The following is a 20213-nucleotide window of genomic DNA, read 5'->3' on the forward strand; positions in this document are numbered from 1 at the left end:
AGAGAAGTACTACCTGAATGAAAGGTAGCAATTTAAGAAACAAATTTTAGACAAAACCATGTCCTGTATTTTATTTCTTCTCCCCCAAACATGGTACTTTTAGTGTTATTTGTAATACAGAAAATTACAAAATTTTACCTGCCCAAGAAATGTGTTTCCTACGTTCATCCACACACCATGTCATAAAGAATAATTAAAATGAACTTTACAATATTAAATACTCTTCTTGCCCTGGGCAGATAGATCCTTCCAGGTTATTTTATGAATCTTTTAAAACTGTTGTTCAGAGAAAATTAGAGCCGGATCAAACCAAGTTAAACAAACATGAGTTTATTTTCTTTTTCCAGCAGTGCTGCAGGCAAGGGCAGTAGCTCTGAACTGCCAGTTGTTCTGCAGGCAGAAACACACAGGTTGCTCACTGGTTTATTAAATTCGAATCTGATGGCAGAAAGCAAATTATCTCTAAGGGAACTTTATCACCAGGGTGTATGTTCAATAGCGATGTCTATTGCTGCCTTGGACATTACACAGAAAGATCAGTGACAGGCTGGCCTGAAACCACCTTTAGAGTAAGTTTCTTCCCACTGACCTTCACTTAAATTGGTCATCCGAAGCATCCTTTATTCTTAAGCTAGGGAGGAAAGCCATCTTCTAGAGCTCTCAGTTGACTCTTTATAAATTGCGCCTTACTGTGAAACAGTCTTTCTTTCATAAACCAGGATAATTCATTCTCCCCAATCAGGCTGAGCATTTCCCTGTATCTTTTGAAATTAAGTATATAAACTCAAGCAAATTCCAGTTAAAAGTTGTAGTAGCCAGCATTCTCCAGAAAAGCTGAACCAATAGGATATATAGGAGAAGGTTTATTATAGAAGTGAGCTCACACATTTATGGAGGCAGGAGGTCACACGGTCTGCCGTTTGCAAGATGGAGAAGCAGGAAATCTGGCGGTGTCATTCAGAGTTCCAAAGCCTGAGAGTAGGCATACGTCCCAGTCCAAGCCTAAAGGTCCAAGAATCAGGAGCACAGACATCCAAGGTCAGGAGAAGATGGGTGTCCCAGTTCAAAGAGAGAACGAATTCTCGCTTCCTCGGCTTTTTTATTCTATCAGGCCTTCTAAAGATTGGACGCTGACCATCCGTATTGGCAATGGCAATCTATACTTTCTCCACCAACTCAGATGCTAATCTCTTCCAGAGACACCCTCCCAGACACACTCAGAAATAATGTTTTTCTAGCCATCTGAGCATCCCTTAGCCCAGTCAAGCTGACACATAAAATTAACCATCACAAAATTTAAAATATCTTTTGAATTTTACGAAAATAGATAGCCAAATTCAAACCCAAACAAGTCCTATTTTTTTTCTTCAGAGCAGTGTTTTGGTGTGTTTTGCTGATGTCTACAGCATACCAGTGCCAATTAACCTGCCAGGCTTTTCCTGTTTCTCAGCTGGCACAAAGCCAGGGATGGCTCTGAGTACATATGTCTTCAAGTCTGTTGGTCACAGGCTGATTCTCTAGTTGATAGGTTGAAAAGACAAATCTTTGTCTCTTCCTTACCACCTCTCCACTCCTTCAGAGTTTTGAGTACTTCATGGGTGTCGTATTCTAAAACTATTTTGTATTTCTATTACCTCAAGGAGAAGTAAAGATACGGCTGCTCTCCAGCAATTTGGCTTCTATGCCAAACTACTTAGAAAACCGTAGATCACTGTCTGGTAGAGATCTCCTCTACCTAATTTTGACCATAATTTTAACATCAAAATAAATACTAATTAATCGTCTAGACAACAAAGAACAGATAGAATGGAAGTTCTACTTGATTCCAACAAATAAACTGGGTTGATTAAAGAAAAAATGGAAATTGGAGGTAGGCCTTAATCCTTGTTTTCCTCTTGGACTTTTACCCTTCTACACATTATCCATTACCACATCAAACTGTCCTTCAGACTCTGCATGAGATTATTTTTTTTTAACATCTTTATTGGAGTATAATTGCTTTACAATGGTGTGTTAGTTTCTGCTGTATAACAAAGTGAGTCAGCTATATGAAGACATATATCCCCATATCCCTTCCCTCTTGCATCTCATTCCCACTCTCCCTATCCCACCCCTCTAGGTGGTCACAAAGCACCGAGCTGATCTCCCTGTGCTATGCGGCTTCCTCCCACCACTAGCTATCTATTTGACATTTGGTAGTGTATATATGTCCACCACATGTGATTATTAGTTTATTACCACCTAAAGAGCAATAATTTCAAGTCTCTGTTAGCTACTTTTGGGGAAAAGGGCCAGGCCCATGGATAAGGGAAGTGGATGCACTGGGGAGACCACGTGTGATGGTTCTGCCCCCCACATCACCCCTTCTCCTTATCCTCTGATGGCTGCAAAGTAGGCCCTGAAGCTGCTTGCTCAACCTAGACCAATAATGCTGGTGGGTTTCTGTTCTTAACACTTATGATCTGTTGAAGAATGTCCCTTAAGTTTCATATCTACCTGAAGTTCAAATGAAGTCATACAAGATTAGGATGGACCCTAAACCAATGACTGGGGTCCTTGTAAGAAGAGGGAGATTTGGGTACAGACACATGTACAGAGGGAAGATGACGTGAGGAGACACACAGTAAGAACCACCTGTGAGGATGGAGTCAGAGATTGGAGTGATGCATCTGTAAGCCAAGGAGCACCAAGGATGGTTGACTGTCACCAGAAGCTAAGAGAGGCAAGAAGGACTCTCCTTCAGAGCCTCCAAAAGGAACCAGCTCTGCCAGTGCCTTCATTTCAAACTCCTGCTCTCCAGAACTGTGGGACAAGAAATTCCTCTTGGTTTAAGCCACCCGGTTCGTGATACTTGGCTATGGCAGTTCTAGGAAACGAATACAAAGCCCAATTTCTCCTCGAATTCCACTGCTCTGTTCTGTGTGGGATGTCTGGGGTGGGGAGAGTCCAAGAGGGAAGAAAGTGTGGCCTTAAACCTAAAGGCTGCCGCCAAGCCCTATCCCATTAGCTCAGCACATCATGAAGGTTTAAAGTAATTTCAAAAGGCCACAGGAATGAGGTAGAGACATTAATGAGCTGTTCAAGCCAGGGATGGTGGGAGCTAGAAAGCCCAACAGCTGCTTAAAGGAGTTTCCCCCTCCTTTCCTCTAGCCCACTGGTGCCCTGAGGGGAAGTGTTGCAGGACTACCCCATCTTCCCATTTGCCACAATTAGCCAGGAATGAGTTTTTACATGAACTCTCCCAATTATTTGGTTTAAAAGAAAATTCTGTTGCAGAATGAAGCAAACGCATCTATGGCTAGGCAGTTCCTCATTCTAGGGCATCACCTGTGGTTCTTGGGATCAGGGGTCCTGTGACAGCACCCCAGCATCCTGTCAGTTTGCTTGAGCTGAGACGTAGCAGTGCTTCTGTTGACCGTGTTTGAAGTTTTTTCGTTTGTTTAATTTTTTTTAACTTTTTATTTTATATTGGAATTTAGCCGATGAACAGTGTTGTGATAGTTTCAGGTGCACAGCAAAGTGACTCAGCCATACATATACAGGTGTCCATTCTCCCCCAGACTGCCCTCCCATCCAGGCTGCCACATAACATTGAGCAGAGTTCCCTGTGCTATACAGTAGGTCCTTGTTGGTTATCCATTTTAAATACAGCAGTGTGTACATGTCAATCACAAATTCCCGAACTATTCCTTCCCCACAACTTTCCCCCAGTGTTCACTCCCAGTATAACGTCTAAACCGATTCTTTGACATTCAGGCTTTCAACTTCCAAACATGTTTTCTGGAACTCATCATGTATAAAAGAAAGGTGCAACCTGTTGTGACCCTTTGAGGTTTGTTTTTGTTTTTTTGTAGTTACGTAAAATTTTAAGTGAGTCATGTTCTAACAATATTAAAGATAATGTTAAATTTAACTTAACAGTTTGATACTTCCATTGTCTGTTGAAAGGAAATTATTAATCCATAGTTCCTCCCTTTGCAGAAGGGGAGAAGGGATTTTCTAAGCTGCACTTCAAAGGGATTTACTTATAAGGGAAGTGTTTCCTTATGACTCAGAGGCAGTCGAGGACATGCTGCCTCTGTCATCAGCAACTGGGCTTCCATGGAGAATTACCCAGAAAATCATAGGTCGCCATTTTAGAATAACCCTCCTCTGTAGGGTGACAGGATATTGTGGAGTTGGCAGTTTTTGTGCTCTGTTACTAAAGCCCCCAAAAAGAAAAGATCAGCATGTTTAAAGGTCCAATGTCCCCAGACAGGTTTAGATTTATAGGACTGACAAGGTCAGCTCTTCAATGGCTGTAACCCAGAGCCTCATACTGAGAAAGAGAGATTCAATTTGTCTCATAATTCCAAATATGCTCCCAGCCACTATGGATCTGAAGTCTCCAAATGACAGTGGAGGAACAACTGCTTCTCTGTGTGATTGGTAATTTATTATGTTGTGAATTAGATGACCTCTTCTCTTGTAGAGAAAGTTAAGTCCTATGTCATACCTTTATTTTTACTGCTTGCTGATTTATCATCTTTGACTTTTCTCTGATACTTATCAATGTTTTAAAAAGAGCCTGCAGGTAGGTCAAGGTTAACCTTTCTGTTCTAAGCCAGAAACAGATTTACATTTTCCATTCTTTTTATCTAACTCCATCACTATGCGTGAGTATTAGGAGGAGTCAGAGTTCAGTATCAAGCTAATAGCTACAGGTCAGTCAGTAGTCTGAAATAGGGAAACAAAAATGAAATAGAAACTTTGAAACCTCATGAAGAAACAAACATGAAAAATGAAACTGTCCTTGCACTGGATTTAGGCACTTTATTCATAGAACAAAAATGGATGCAGTAGTATTAGGTGAAAAATACTTTTTCTAAGTTGGTATAGGATCCAAATTGAAGGGAAACAAGTATCTAAGTATTAGTATTGAGGTGCATTTCAGAAGTTCCTTGAGTTCATGCAAATTAGCCCCCAAGGCCAAATGTTAGCTCTGTAGCTAATTCATCCCTCATCAAATTCCCTAAAAGCAGATTCAAAGCAATAGGTCATTGTATAGTTAGCTTTTATTTGCAGAAATAAATGGTACATGTTACAGCTGTGTTTGAAGAAGCTGATGTCAGTTTTTTCATACTCAGAACCCCCTGGTTATTCCTCCGTAGTGGAGTTAATCGGTCTTCTAGCAACAAGTTCTATGGAGGTGGCATCACAGAATCATCTGCAGAATCCGTTCCCTCCTCTCCACATTCACTGCCACCATCTCCTGAACAAGTTCGGTGATTTCTTTAAGAGATTGGATCCGTCCAGTTATAAGGGCTTAGGACCCAATTTCTATTATCTTAAATTGGTGACTCGTATGACCGGAGCATCCAAAGGAAACTGCAGCCTTCAGGCATGGGTGGAAACAGGGGTTCAAAGATGTCATAAGGCCTCTACCTCTCTTTTTCTCTGTCTCTTGGGCTCTATTTATCTTTGCTTGGCTTCTTGAAGACATGATTTCTTTGGCAGGCAAAATGACTGCCAACGGTTCTAGATGCCCATCTCCAGACTTAACAGTTCAGCAGAAAGATGGTTTCCTCAAATAGCTCCTGATTTTGGTGAATTGCCTATTTCTAAACCAATCACTGCAGAGAGGAGAATAGGGTCTCCCGATTGGCCAGGCCTCCTGCGTCCTTGCCCATCTTTATACTCTAGATAGTTTGGGAAACAGCTTCTCCACGGGAAGAAGTAATGCCCCTTTTTCTATACATTTATACAAATGTGTGCATTATGGTATGTAACACAGTGGAATCATTTCTAGTTATATAACCATCTAAGGTCCTCCTGATTTATAGAGGCCTGGTATACAGGAGGTAGATGGTAGATATCTACAAGTGCATGAGTCCAGTTTTTCATCCCCTTCCATGACAACTTGCGGTCACCCGTGTGTTCCTTAAGCATAATCGTGTGTTGCCAGACTTCAGAGGGGAAGAACTACTGCAGAATAGTCTTAGTCTTAACAGAGGCCTTTATTAATGCTTGAAACAATGGATCTAGGAGGGAACAGAGCTTTAGTTAATAGAGCATTTGGCTAGTGCACTTACGTGGTGCATTTTATGTGCCATGCACTGTTCTCAGCACTGCACATCTCTACAACAACCCTATGGATATAGTTACTTTTACTGTTACAGTATCTCAAATTAAAAATTTTAGATACAGAGACATTAACTTACCCAAAGTCACATAGCTCGTAACTGGTACAAGCCTGATTTGAGGCTAGACAATTGAGTTCCAGTTCATATGTCCTTATTCACTATGTGGCATTGCTCAGATAAGGAAGTGGTTGAATTTCCCAAAAGAGCAGTTCTCCCAACTTCATACTGCGCCCACAATTGGATTATCCCTAGGAAGCGTAAGCGGTCACAGAAGTATGATGTGATTTAATGACAGCTACTAAAAATTACAATTTCTTCTACAGATTTTCCCCACTGATCTTCTCCCTTGTCTGGAACTCTAGCACTGGAGGCTTAGCTCTTTGTTCAGCTCTTTGTGGAAAACAATGGGAAGATTAAAACACTCAACCCCTGTGAGGCACTGAAATCTTGAAGATGGGTAGTACAGTAGTTTGTAAATGTCCTTTCTCATTTCATGAGACCCATAGGAAATTGGACAGGGAAGTTTTGAGGAAACGATGGATTTCCATAAAGGGAAAGGAGAGCCTTGTGAGAGGTTGTGAAGAGCTAGCTGGGTCCCATAGCTGAGTAGCCACAATATGTTGGGTGCCTTTTGTGCAATGGAAATACCAAAATTAGGGATGCACGGATGGAAATGACACTGGGAAAAACATGTGTACAGCACTTTACAGTTAATAGAAACTTTCACGTACAACTTTCTATTGTATAAGATAATCATCATAATATCCTGTGTCATTAAAAAATAAAGACTGATGTAGATCAGTGGCTCTCAACTTGGGGTGATTTTGCCTCCAGGGAACATTTGGGAGATATTTTTGTTTGTCACGACTTGGGAGGAGGGGCAGAGCTACTGGAGTACAGTGGGTAGAGAGTAAAGATGCTGTTAAACATCCTCCGCAGGACAAAGACTTCTCTGGTCCAAAATGTCAGTAGTGCCAAGGTTGAGAAACCTTGTCTTGGAGCATAAGTCATTTGGCCACAGGTCATGCACTTAGCAAGTATCAGGGTGAAGGCTAGGACCCAGGTCATCTGATGACAAATCCTGTGCTTGTTTCCTTATTCATATCCTTTGGCATTATACAGTATGCAGTGTGATACAGGCTTTTTAGGTTTGGGGAATTCTAAATGGCATAAATTTGGTGCTTTGAAAGAGTCAGCTCACCCCTCAGAGCGTTTAATACACCGTAGGCCTATGTTACTTCGTGGAAGTAGACTCCATGTCGGAAACACAACTGTCGCCTTCCTTACTGAGCTCTCGTATGCCAGCATTTCACAGTTTCCAGCAAATTATTTTGTAAATGGGAATATGATTAATTCCTTTAAAGCTATTTTTGTGATTATTGAGGTAATTAGGATTTCATCACCACTCTATTTCTGTAAGTACATTCTGCTCTTTGGCTAATGGGGTATCATATGTTCTTTATTGAGCAAGTGTTATGTGTATATCTATGGTGTAAATGAACAAAGGGCCTCCTTGTCTGTATCCTGTACATTGATTTGGGATGACCCAGTTAATTCGTATATTGCCTTCAGGTTGTCACATGTGATAGGTGGAGTGCATGAAGCAGGCTGATTTAATAACTATATTAAGAGAATGGTGTCCCATTTTCCCCATATATACCAATGATTAAATAAGAGGACAGTTTTGAAGAAAAAAGAGAACTACTACCTAATAAATACCGGGAATCTCACTGACCCTCTTACGTAAGTTTTTACTGTCATCCTAGAAGATTGGTGCTACGAGCTCTATTCTATACATGAGGAAGCTAAAACTGAAAAAGTTAAGCAAGTTGCCTCCGTCCAGTCACACAGCTAGAGCTGAAAGAACTGGAATTTGAACACCCATCCTTCTGATGCCAACATCCTTTGTAGAGTTCTCACACCTTCATACTGTCTCATCAGCCTGAATCATAGAACCTGGAATGGGTCGTCAGGAAGGCTGTCACTTCTCTATCCCTAAGAGCCTTTGAGAAAAGTATATGCAGCATTTGCGACCCAGTGCATCTAAATCTTCCCTTGATTTTAAAATGTTTAGCCAAAATTCTATTAAGTAAAGCTATGCCCATCCTAGTCCTTTTGTAAAGGACTCTGTTAAGGTTGGAACTAGTGCCAAGTGGTTCAGTGACTCTGAATTCCTATAACATAATATTGATTTTTCTTTTATGATATTTATTTACTTATTCACTCCGTCACTTAACAGATGCTTACAGGGCATCTACTACATGTCGGTCCTGTGTTCTAGATCCGGGAGACTGAGTCCTCAAACAAACACAGTCCCTGCCCTCAGAGAAGCTGATATTCCATGTGATAGGACAGTTAACTAGTAAACAAAACCTCTGGATTGTGTCGAGTGGGAGGAAATAAAGTGGCTGCAGGAAAAGAGAATAACAGGAAAAGGGAAATTCACTTTAGAAATGTGAGTCAGGGAAAGTCTGTAAGGAACAGCTATCTCTAAGTTGAGGTCCTGAGAGGGTGTGAAGGTGACAGCTATGCCCTGATATCAAGGCAGACAGAACAGCAAACAGAAAGGTCCTGAGGTGGGAAATGGGTTCAGATACTCTAAGAACTTGCAGAAGGCCAGTGTGACTAGAGTTCACCGAAGGGTGGAAAGATTAGGATGAAATAAAGTAGGCGAGAGAAGGGCAAAGGCCACATCCCTTAGGCTTTGTAGGTTCTAGGAAAGAATCTCCTCTGAGTGCAACTCAGAGCCAAAGAAGGATCTTTAAGCCTGGGGGGTGACGTAGTCTGATCTATATTTTAAAAGATCCCCTGGCCACTGACTGAAGAATGCATTTGAGGGGCAGGAGTAGAAATAGATCATTTAAGAGGCTGTCTTGAAGGGTTGGGTGGAAAAGAGGGAGCAGAAGAGATAGACAGAAGTGGGTAGATTTGAAAGATACAGTGAAGATTCAACAGGCATTTACCTTGAATGGGCCATCTGTGTACACTTCTTATTCCTCCAACTAGCCTCTAAGCCATGCTGTATGTCTTATTCATCTTTGCATCTCTCCCTTCAGCTGTAGTCAAGTTTAAAACAGGGTTCTCTCGAATCCTTCCTGTTCCAGTTTTGTGTCTGTCAGTGAAAGTGTTTCCTTCCCACCTGGTAGTAGACATTCGTCCCTAATTGTGGGCCCTGAGATGTGCCATCTACATTTGCTATTTTGCCGAAGTCATACCATGTTGTGGAATATTTTAATTTTTTAAGTTCAGTTTTTGCAACTTTTTAAAAGTGTATTGTCTGACATATTTCAGAAAGAAATATGCTTAATAATAACTCATTTAATTTAAGCCTTCTCATCTAGAAGAAAACACTTTCAATGAAATTGCATAAAGTGGCAATCAAGGGATTTATTTTTTCTTATTCTTCAGCAGTTTTAAGACTAACGGTGATCTACAGTAAGCCTTCTCTTTGCATAATGTGGTTAGAGCTGTCAAAGAGAGAGAATGGTTACAACCAGTCTCCTATTTCTAATAGTTATTCCAACAGACTGTTGAGAGCATATTAGCAAGAAAAGTATTAAAAGCACTAAGTCATGCATCCTAATCATGTGTGTGTAGATGAATATCCTATAGATGAAGCTGTCAAGCGATGTAGCCATGATTTAATAGTTTGAAAATGACAGAATGACAGAAATAATTTCCAGTTGGTCATATGGGATAAACTTACCATTTTGGGTTTATTTGCTTTGATTTCAGAATTACCATTTCTGAAGATGGAAGCCTCAGAATCGTCAATGTGACTAAATCAGATGCTGGAAGTTATACCTGCATAGCCACTAACCATTTTGGAACTGCTAGCAGTACTGGAAACCTGGTAGTAAAAGGTAATTACTAACCCAGAGAACATATAGATTAATATGTGTGTCCTCATTTCAAATAATGTAATCTATTGAAGTGACATCCTTCATATTAATATGTACAAATATCACTGTGTTGTTAAATTAATTCATCATGGCAAACATGGTATGATTAATAATTCTTAGAGAACTGTTGGTAATGCATATGATTGAAGAGATATCTTATTTCAGAATCATCCGATACAATTTTGAGAATTACAGCCATTGTAGCTATTATAGTATTGTAACTAATGTTATCTTCAATCCTTTAATTAAATTTCTTTCAAGTCTCTATAGATTTGGAATTCATGTCTAGGAACACTGTGCTAACAAATTAAAAACCCACGACTCAAATACTAATTTTAGCTAACATTGTTTAAGCAGTGACATTGGCGATTTTTTAAAAGAGCTGCCTTGGTTATTCAGAGGTATGGATGTGGATTATTGTACTAATAAAGGGCTTTGACCACCCCTGTGTTTTGCTTCAGTCACCCAGCCAACCCTGTCAGTTTTAAAGAAAGAAAATTTTCCACATCCCTTAGCCTGGGTGCTTTATAGTAGAGACAGAAACTCCTTTATGTTCTTGGCATGGCACAGGATGTAAGTCTATTCCAACACCAGGTTGATGGGCTGGGCTGAAAGTACCAAGTAAGAATTGTGAGAGATGAGATTTCAATGAATATTTAATTTGCATTTCTATCACTTTATATCTTGCCCCCGAGTCAGGGATCTTGGCAATGATCTGACTGAGGAAGATAAAGCTTAGGTTGGTGATTTTCTCAGGGTCACCAGTAGCAGAAGAGGGTGTGAACCCAGGAATCCTGATTCTGCATTCTCCCTGGTTCTTTCTACTGTGCCAGGAAATCTTACTCATGTTTCCTGTTTCTCTGTAATAGATACAGATGTGTTATAGCATATTTATTATTTCCCTCTTGCCCATTTGTAGCTCCCTCTGTGAAGTAAGATAGCCTAAGGCAAATAAAAATATCCCCAAAAGAATATTTGCCTCTAGTTTAATTTAAAGAAGAAAACTAAAAATTACGTATTTCGGAGTCATTAGAAGTTGGAAAAGTACTGCCACTTATGGAAGCCTTTTTATCATAAACATACTTGTCTGTGCAGATAGAAAACTGTAAGTTCAAGAGTCAGACGTAAATCTGTATTTGGATGAACACCAGCTATTTCAACCTATTATTCACTCAGAGCAATAGTGTGGGTATGTGACTATGTGTTCGTTCTGTTTCACAGGGCAGAGGAAAAAGAAGTTAGTAAGACTTGTAAAACAAAATTTCAGCTGGACGTCTTTGCTAATGTATAGCTTTCTCAGCTACAAAAGGAAACTTAGTGATGAACTAGGACCAGGAGGAACCGCAAGGTTTCAGAGCTGATCAATGACAGAGCTGACACCTAACTATAGATGATTTGCTAGTTATGGAGATAAAAGAGAAGAGTAGGCAGACGTCTTCAGTAGTGATGAAGAGGCTGGGCTTAGAGTCAGAGAGATCTGGCTTTGAATCTCATTTCTCCCACTTACTGGCTCCGTGACCTTGGATGAGATAATTTACCTGTGTGGGGATAATAGCAGTGCTGACATCATCGGGTTGTTTGGATGACTGAGATTATCCATGTGAACCGCTTAACATGGTGCTTGGCACTTAGGAAATCCTAGTAGTTGCTTTGCTGTTGTTGTTTGTATTTTAACAAAATGGCTCTACATACCTTCTAAATCTTATTGAAATGGAAATTCATGAAGGTTCCACCCATTAGGAGAATCAGTAAAGAGAAGGGAGCCTCTGCCGCAAAGACATGACTGAGACTGAAAGACTATGAACACCTGAGCAGAGACGCCATATACATGCTGCTATGTATTGTTGGAACTGGGGTATTTTCACATGTAGGAATAAGTTATGTCCTGCGTTTGGTTAGTATCCTTCTCATAAACCTGACTTCCTCAGCTCTCAAAATAGTTGGCAGGAAGGAAAGTCCTCTCTTTCCCATCAGAGTCCATCTCCCAGGAGTACCACCAGCCCCAGGATAAAAACATTCTTAACCATGCATAGAGTTCCCTGCTGCTCCTCTTGTAGTGAATTATGGTACAAAGCTTAGAGAGACACCAGTGATGAAATGCACAATGATCGCCTCCTTACTTGGGTGGATATAAATGTTGCTGACATAGTAACTTCTTTCTATGTTAAGAAACTTAACACTTCCTTTTTTGCCTTCTAGTAAAATGTAAACAGTGATCCCGCATATATGGTATAACAGATTATTTTAGGCAATCCAGAGTTAAACTGGTTTTTTTTAATTTAAGTAATTATTTCTTTCACTGTATACTAGGAAAATGCTAGTTGTTTTTTTCTCTTTGTTCCTGTGATCTGGTTCACATCTGCACAAATTTCTTTTTTTTTTAATTTTATATATTTTTTTATACAGCAGGTTCTTATTAGTTATCCATTTTATACATATTAGCGTATATATGTCAATCCCAGTCTCCCAATTCATCCCACCATGTATGACAGTCTCTAGATCCATCCACGTCTCTACAAATGACCCAATTTTGTTCCTTTTTATGGCTGAGTAATATTCCATTGTATATATGTACCACATCTTTATCCATTCCTCTGTTGATGGGCATTTAAGTTGCTTCCATGAGCTGACTATTGTAAACAGTGCTGCAACGAACATTGGGGTGCATGTGTCTTTTTGAATTATGGTTTTCTCTGGGTGTGTGCCCAGTAGTGGGATTGCTGGGTCATATGGTAGTTCTATTTTTAGTTTTTTAAGGAACCTCCATATTGTTCTCCATAGTGGCTGTATCAATTTACATTCCCACCAACAGTGCAAGAGGGTTCCATTTTCTCCACACCCTCTCCAGCATTTGTTGTTTGTAGATTTTCTGATGATGCCCATTCTAACTGGTGTGAGGTGATACCTCATTGTAGTTTTGATTTGCATTTCTCTAATAATTAGTGATGTTGAGCATCTTTTCATGTGCTTCTTGGCCATCTGTATGTTTTCTTTGGAGAAATGTCTATTTAGGTCTTCTGCCCATTTTTGCATTGGGGTGTTTGTTTTTTTTAATATTGAACTACATGAGCTGTTTATATATTTTGGAGATTAAATCTGTGTCTGTTGATTCGTTTGCAAATATTTTCTCCCATTCGGAGGGTTGTCTTTTCATCTTGTTTGTAGTTTCCTTTGCTGTGCAAAACCTTTTAAGTTCCATTAGGTCCCGTTTGTTTGTTTTTGTTTTTATTTCCATTACTCTAGGAGGTGGATCAAAAAAGATCTTGCTGTGATTTATGTCAAAGAGTGTTCTTCCTGTTTTCCTCTAAGATTTTTATACTGTCCGGTCTTACATTTAGGTCTCTAATCCAATTTGAGTTTATTTTTGTGTATGGTGTTAGGCAGTGTTCTAATTTCATTCTTACATGTAGCTGTCCAGTTTTCCCAGCACCACTTATTGAAGAGACTGTCTTTTCTCCGTTTTATATCCTTGCCTCCTTTGTCATAGATTAGATGACCATAGGTGCGTGGGTTTATCTCTGGGCTTTCTATTCTGTTCCATTGATCTATATTTCTGTTTTTGTGTCAGCACCATATTGTCTTGATTACTGTAGCTTTGTAGTATAGTCTGAAGTCAGGGAGTCTGATTCCTCCAGCTCCATTTTTTTCCCTCAAGACTGCTTTGGCTATTCAGGGTCTTTTGTGTCTTCATACAAATTTTAAGATTTTCTGTTCTAGTTCTGTAAAAAATGCCATTGGTAATTTGATAGGGATTGCATTGAATCTGTAGATTGCTTTGGGTAGTATAGTCATTTTCACAATATTGATTCTTCCAATCCAAGAACATGGTATATCTCTCCATCTGTTTGTATCATTAATTTCTTTCATCAGTGTCTTATAGTTTTCTGCATACAGGTCTTTTGTCTCCCTAGGTAGGTTTATTCCTAGATATTTTATTCTTTTTGTTGCAGTGGTAAATGGGAGTGTTTCCTTAATTTCTCTTTCATATTTTTCATCATTAGTGAAAAATGCAAGACACTTGCATTTTGTTAGATTGTTTATTTGAAGCCATCTGGTCCTGGGCTTTTGTTTGTTGGAAGGAGTGCAAGAGATTTCTGTGCATTAATTTTGTATCCTGCAACTTTACCACATTCATTGACTAGGTCTAGTAGCTTTCTGGTGGCATCTTTAGGATTCTCTATGTATAGTCTCATGTCATCTGCAAACAGTGACAGCTTTACTTCTCCCTTTCCAATATGTAATCCTTTAATTTCTTTTTCTTCTCTGATTGCCATAGCTAGGACTTCCACAACTATGTTGGATAATAGTGGTGAGAATGGACATCCTTGTCTTGTTCCTGATCTTAGAGGAAATGCTTTCAGTTTTTCACCATTAAGAATGATGTTTGGGGCTTCCCTGGTGGCGCAGTGGTTGAGAGTCTGCCTGCCGATGCAGGGGACACGGGTTTGTGCCCTGGTCCAGGAAGATCCCACATGCCGCGGAGCGGCTGGGCCCATGAGCCATGGCCGCTGAGCCTGCACATCTGGAGCCTGTGCTCCGCAACGGGAGAAGCCACAACAGTGAGAGGCCCGCGTACAGCAAAAAAAAAAAAAAAAAAAAGAATGATGTTTGCTGTGGTTTTGTCATATATGGCCTTTATTATGTTGAGGTAGGTTCCCTCTATGCCCACTTTCTGGAGAGTTTTTATCATAAATGGGTGTTGAATTTTGTCAAAAGCTTTCTCTGCATCTATTGAGATGATCATATGGTTTTTCTTTTTCAATTTGTTAATATGGAGTATCACACTGATTGATTTGCATTTATTGAAGAATCCTTGCATCCCTGGGATAAATCCCACTTGATCATGGTGTATGATCCTTTTAATGTGTTGTTGGATTCTGTTTGCTAGTTTTGTTTTGTTTTTTTTTGTGTGTGTGTGGTACACAGGCCTCTCACTATTGTGGCCTCTCCCGTTGCGGAGCACAGGCTCCGGACACGCAGGCTCAGCAGCCATGGCTCACAGGCCCAGCCGCTCCGTGGCATGTGGGATCTTCCCAGACCGGGGCACGAACCCATGTCCCCTACATCGGCAGGCAGATTCTCAACCACTGTGCCACGTGGGAAGCCCCTGTTTGCTAGTATTTTGTTGAGGATTTTTGCATCTATATTTATGAGTGATATTGGTCTGTAATTTTCTTTTGTTGTAGTATCTTTGTCTGGTTTTGGTATCAGGGTGATGGTGGCCTCATAGAATGAGTTTGGGAGTGTTCCTTCCTCTGCAATTAGTTTTCAAAAGTTTGAGAAGTATGGGTGTTAGCTCTTCTCTAAATGTTTGGTAGAGTTCACCTGTGAAGCCATCTGGTCCTGGGATTTTGTTTGTTGGAAGATTTTTAATCACAGTTTCAATTTCATTACTTGTGATTGGTCTGTTCATATTTTCTGTTTCTTCCTGGTTCAGTCTTGGAAGGTTATACCTTTCTAAGAATTTGTTCATTTCTTCCAGGTCTTCCATTTTTTTGGCATAGAGTTGCTTGTAGTAGTCCCTTAGGATGCTTTGTATTTCTGCAGTGTCTGTTATAAATTCTACTTTTTCATTTCTAATTTTAATGATTTGAGTCCTCTCCCTCTTTTTCTTGATGAGTCTGGCTGATGGTTTATCAATGTTGTTTATCTTCCAAAGAATCAGCTCTTAGTTTTATTGGTGTTTGCTATTGTTTTCTTTGTTTCTATTTCATTTATTTCTGCTCTGATCTTTATGATTTCTTTCCTTCTACTAACTTTGGGTTTTGTTTGTTCTTCTTTCTCTAGTTGTTTTATGTGTAAGGTTAGATTGTTTATTTGAGATGTTTGTTGTTTCTTGACGTAGGATTGTATTGCTATAAACTTCCCTCTTAGAACTGCCTTTGCTGCCTCCCATAGGTTGTGGCTTGTCGTGTTTTCATTGTCATTTGTCTCTAGGTATTTTTTGGTTTCCTCTTTGATTTCTTCAGTGATCTCTTGGTTATTTAGTAGCGTATTGTTCAGCCTCCATGTGTTTGTGTTTTTTACGTTTTTTTCCCTGTAATTGATTTCTAATCTCATAGCATTGTGCTCAGAAAAGAGGCTTGATATGATTTCAATTTTCTTAAATTTACTGAGGCTTGATTTGTGACCCAAGATGTGATCTATCCTGGAGAATGTTCCATGCGCACTTGAGAAGAAAGTGTAGTCTGTTTTGGGATGGAATGTCCTATAAATATCAGCTAGATCTATCTGGTCTGTTGTGTCCTTTAAAGCTTGTGTTTCCTTATTAATTTTCTGTTTGGATGATCTGTGCATTGGCGTAAGTGAGGTGTTAAAGTCCCCCACTATTATTGTGTTACTGTGGATTTCCTCTTTTATAGCTGTTAGCAGTTGCTTTATGTATTGAGGTGCTCCTATGTTGGGTGCATATATATTCATAATTGTTATATCTTCTTCTTGGATTGATCCCTTGATCATTATGTAGTGTCCTTCCTTGTCTCTTGTAACATTCTTTATTTTAAAGTCTATTTTATCTGATACGAGTGTTGCTACTCCAGCTTTCTTTTGATTTCCATTTGCATGGAATATCTTTTTCCATCCCCTCACTTTCAGTCTGTACGTGTCCCTAGGTCTGAAGTGGGTCTCTTGTAAGCAGCATATATATGGGTCCTGTTTTTGTATCCATTCAGAGAGCCTGTGTCTTTTGGTTGGAGCATTTAATCCATTCATATTTAAGGTAATTATCGAGATGTATTTCCTATGACCATTTTCTTAATTGTTTTGGGTTTGGTTTTGTAGGTCCTTTTCTTCTTTTGTGTTTCCCACTTAGAGAAGTTCCTTTAGCATTTGTTGTAGAGCTGGTTTGGTGGTCTGAATTCTCTCAACTTTTGCTTGTCTGTAAAGCTTTTGATTTCTCCATCGAATCTGAATGAGATCCTTGCTGGGTAGAGTAATCTTGGTTGTAGGTTCTCCGCTTTCATCACTTTAAATATGACATGCCACCCCCTTCTGGCTTGTAGTGTTTCTAATGAGAAATCCACTGTTTACCTTATGGGAGTTCCCTTTTATGTTTTTTGTCATTTTTTCCCTTGCTGCTTTCACTAATTTTTCTTTGTCTTTAATTTTTGCCAATTTGATTACTATGTGTCTTGGTGTGTCTCTCCTTGGGTTTATCCTGTATGGGACTCTCTGTGCTTCCTGGACTTGGGTGGCTATTTCCTTTCTCATGTTAGGGAAGTTTTCGACTATAATCTCTTCATATGTTTTCTCGGGTCCTTTCTCTCTCTCTTCTCCTTCTGGGGCCCCTACAATGCGAATGTTGTTGCGTTTAATGTTGCCGCAGAGGTCCCTGAGGCTGTCTTCATTTCTTTTCATTCTTTTTTCTTTATTCTCCTCCGCAGCAGTGAAATCCAGCATTCTGTCTTCCAGGTCACTTGTCCGTTCTTCTGCCTCAGTTATTCTGCTATTGATTCCTTTTAGCGTAGTTTTCATTTCCTTTATTGTATTGTTCATCTCTGTTTGTTTGTTCTTTAATTCTTCTAGGTCTTTGTTCAACCTTTCTTGCATCTTCTCGATCTTTGCCTCCATTCTTTTTCTAAGGTCCTGGATCATCTTCACTATCATTATTCTGAATTCTTTTCCTGGAAGGTTGCCTATCTCCACTTCAGTTAGTTGTTTTTCTGGGGTTTTATCTTGTTCCTTCATCTGGTACATAGCCCTCTGCCTTTTCATCTTGTCTGTCTTTCTGTGAATGTGGTTTTTGTTCCACAGGCTGCAGGATTGTAGTTCTTCTTGCTTCTGCTGTCTGCCCTCTGGTGGATTGGGCTCGGAAAATACTCGTTTTTGATGAGGCAAATGAGTACTTTATTTTTTTTTTATTTGAGTATAATTTCGTTACAATGTTGTGTTAATTTCTGCTGTACAATGAAGAGAATCAGATATATGTATACGTATATCCCCTTCCTCTTTGTCCTCCCTCCCACCCCACCCCTTTCCCACCCATCTAGGTGGTCACAGAGCACCAAGCTGAGCTCCCTGTGCCATATAGCAGGTTCCCACTAGCTATGTATTTTACAGATGGTAGTGTACTTATGGGAAACCTAATCTCCCAATTCGTCCCACCCTCCCCATCCCCCCGTGTCCACATGTGTGTTCTCTACGTCTATGCCTTTATTCCTGCGCTGCAAATAGATTCACCTGTACAAATGAGTACTTTAAAAACTGAGATTTTGTAGTAGACGGGAGAGTGGGAAGGATGGGACCAGAAGAGCCCAGTGGCCTATGAAAAGAGGAAGGCAGAGATCTGTAGGCAGGAGCTGTGAAGTCGAAGTATGATGTTTCCCCACCTGATTGTGGGGGGAATTCATTTGTTTCAAAGAAGAGTTCTTTCTGGTATTCAACTGTAGTCACTTTCTCCACAGAGGCCCTCTGATTCTTATATTATTCTTCCAGGTGAGGTGGGACAAAGAAATATGAGCTTTATCTGGTTAATATGTTCACAGGGTTAATCCTGTTACTTGGGTAGGGTCAGAAGATGTTTGAGAGAACATTTATTTTCCATTGCTTGGTTCTGACTCCCATTAGCATTAATGGGAAGTACACGCGTGTGCAGAGGGGCACCCAGACCACCAGGTCTCCGAGAAGGACATTAACATAAGTGGAGAAATACAGTTTAGAAATCTGCCCCGTAAAGCACGGTAAAGGCAGAGAAAACTATTCTGAACTCCGTATGAACTGTGCCAGGTCCTGAATCTCACATCAGAATACTTGAGTGCTGTACCTTTAATGTAAATGTAGCAGTTTAGTCTGAAATAGATGGAGCACTGTGTTTTAATTCAATTTAGAGATCTACAAAGGGACTAATTTATCAGAGAAGCTGCACTCTAACCTTAAAATGTGCTTGTATTCGTTTTGATCTCCTCCAATGTCTCAGATTAAAACACTGTGAAGGTCAGACATGAGAACACGTCTCCTTTAACCTTTTTACAATAATTCTGTCATGAACAACGCTTTTAAAATCCAATTCTCTTTCCCCCGACCCCCACCCCAGTGTTTTGGAGAGAAGCTGAAGATACTGTCAAACACAGGGACAGTAAGTAGAGGCAGGGGAAGAGAGGACAAATCCACTACAGCAGGTACAGTAGGTTTAAAATACATCTCTAGCAGGCAACCACAAAATGGAGAAATATCCAGATTATGCATGAGCAGGCTTCCAAACTGCAGAATTCTGACGGGTGCCCAGGGGGCTCTTGATCATCATCCCATCATCTGAATTTCTAAATTTGACTCATTCTATTTTTTTAGCTAGTTAGCGTCTATTTGGAATTTTGGTTTGCTGTTTCATTTTAAGCAAGATGAGTTCTCGAGTCAGACCCTTGGATCCTAACAGAAAGCATCATATTTGGCCTTTCATGGAAGAAGTGCTTTAGCGATTGTGAACATTGTTAAGAACTATATGGAAGGCAGGCCACATTTCCATGCAGTATTGTACTTACTAATTCATTTTTATCTCTAGAGCAGAGTTAAAGGCATGCCATTTTGCATGACACAGTGTCTTTACAGGTTTCCTATAATGGATATTTCTAAGTAGCAGTCCTCAAGATGAGTGACTTCTCTTTGTCTTGGATATAGTTCATCAAGATAATTATGGTAATAGCAACCCTAGGTCTTATTGATCACCTCCAGGGCTCAAAGTGAAATGCAGGGCTATAAGCTGTGCTGTTATCTAGCCGAACTACATCCAAAGTGACCTTGAGTAACTCTGTGGCTGGTGGTTCTAGACCATACTTTGAGAAACCATATCCTACATCAAAGAACTTTGTACATGCCACTTACTAAGTGGAAGTTCAGTGGATTCCCAATGCCTCACCCCTAACCTAACAAATCTGTATCTTTAGGGATGAGACCTGAAAACACTACGTTTTTAATAAACTCATCATACACACCAAAGTCTCAGAAGACTGCATTTTCAGGGGTTGGAAAACTATGGCCCACGGGCCAGATCCAGCTAGCCATCTATTTTTGTACAGCCCAGCAGCTAAGAATGGTTTCCACATGTTTAACTGGTTGAAAAGAAATCAAAAGAATAGTAATACTTTCAGATATGTAAAAATTTTATGAAGTTCTTATTTCAGTGTGCATAAGTAAGATTTTAATGAAATGCAGCTGTGTCATTTGTTTACATATTAATGATGGTGGTTTTGCACAG

The 20213-nt window shown here is 39.9% G+C and overlaps 1 protein-coding gene across 1 annotated transcript in view; it reads left to right on the plus strand.

Annotated features, from left to right (window-relative positions):
• CNTN4 (contactin 4) overlaps nucleotides 1-20213 on the plus strand; it is a 331989-nt gene that overhangs the window by 241812 nt on the left and 69964 nt on the right. The window contains exon 11 of the mRNA XM_007450035.1: nucleotides 9858-9985. Within this exon, the coding sequence (XP_007450097.1) occupies nucleotides 9858-9985 (128 nt within the window). The remainder of the gene's footprint in view (nucleotides 1-9857; nucleotides 9986-20213) is intronic.

The sequence above is a fragment of the Lipotes vexillifer genome, unplaced genomic scaffold (assembly GCF_000442215.2).
Source record: "Lipotes vexillifer unplaced genomic scaffold, Lipotes_vexillifer_v1.1 scaffold1041, whole genome shotgun sequence".
Classification (NCBI taxonomy): domain Eukaryota; kingdom Metazoa; phylum Chordata; class Mammalia; order Artiodactyla; family Lipotidae; genus Lipotes; species Lipotes vexillifer.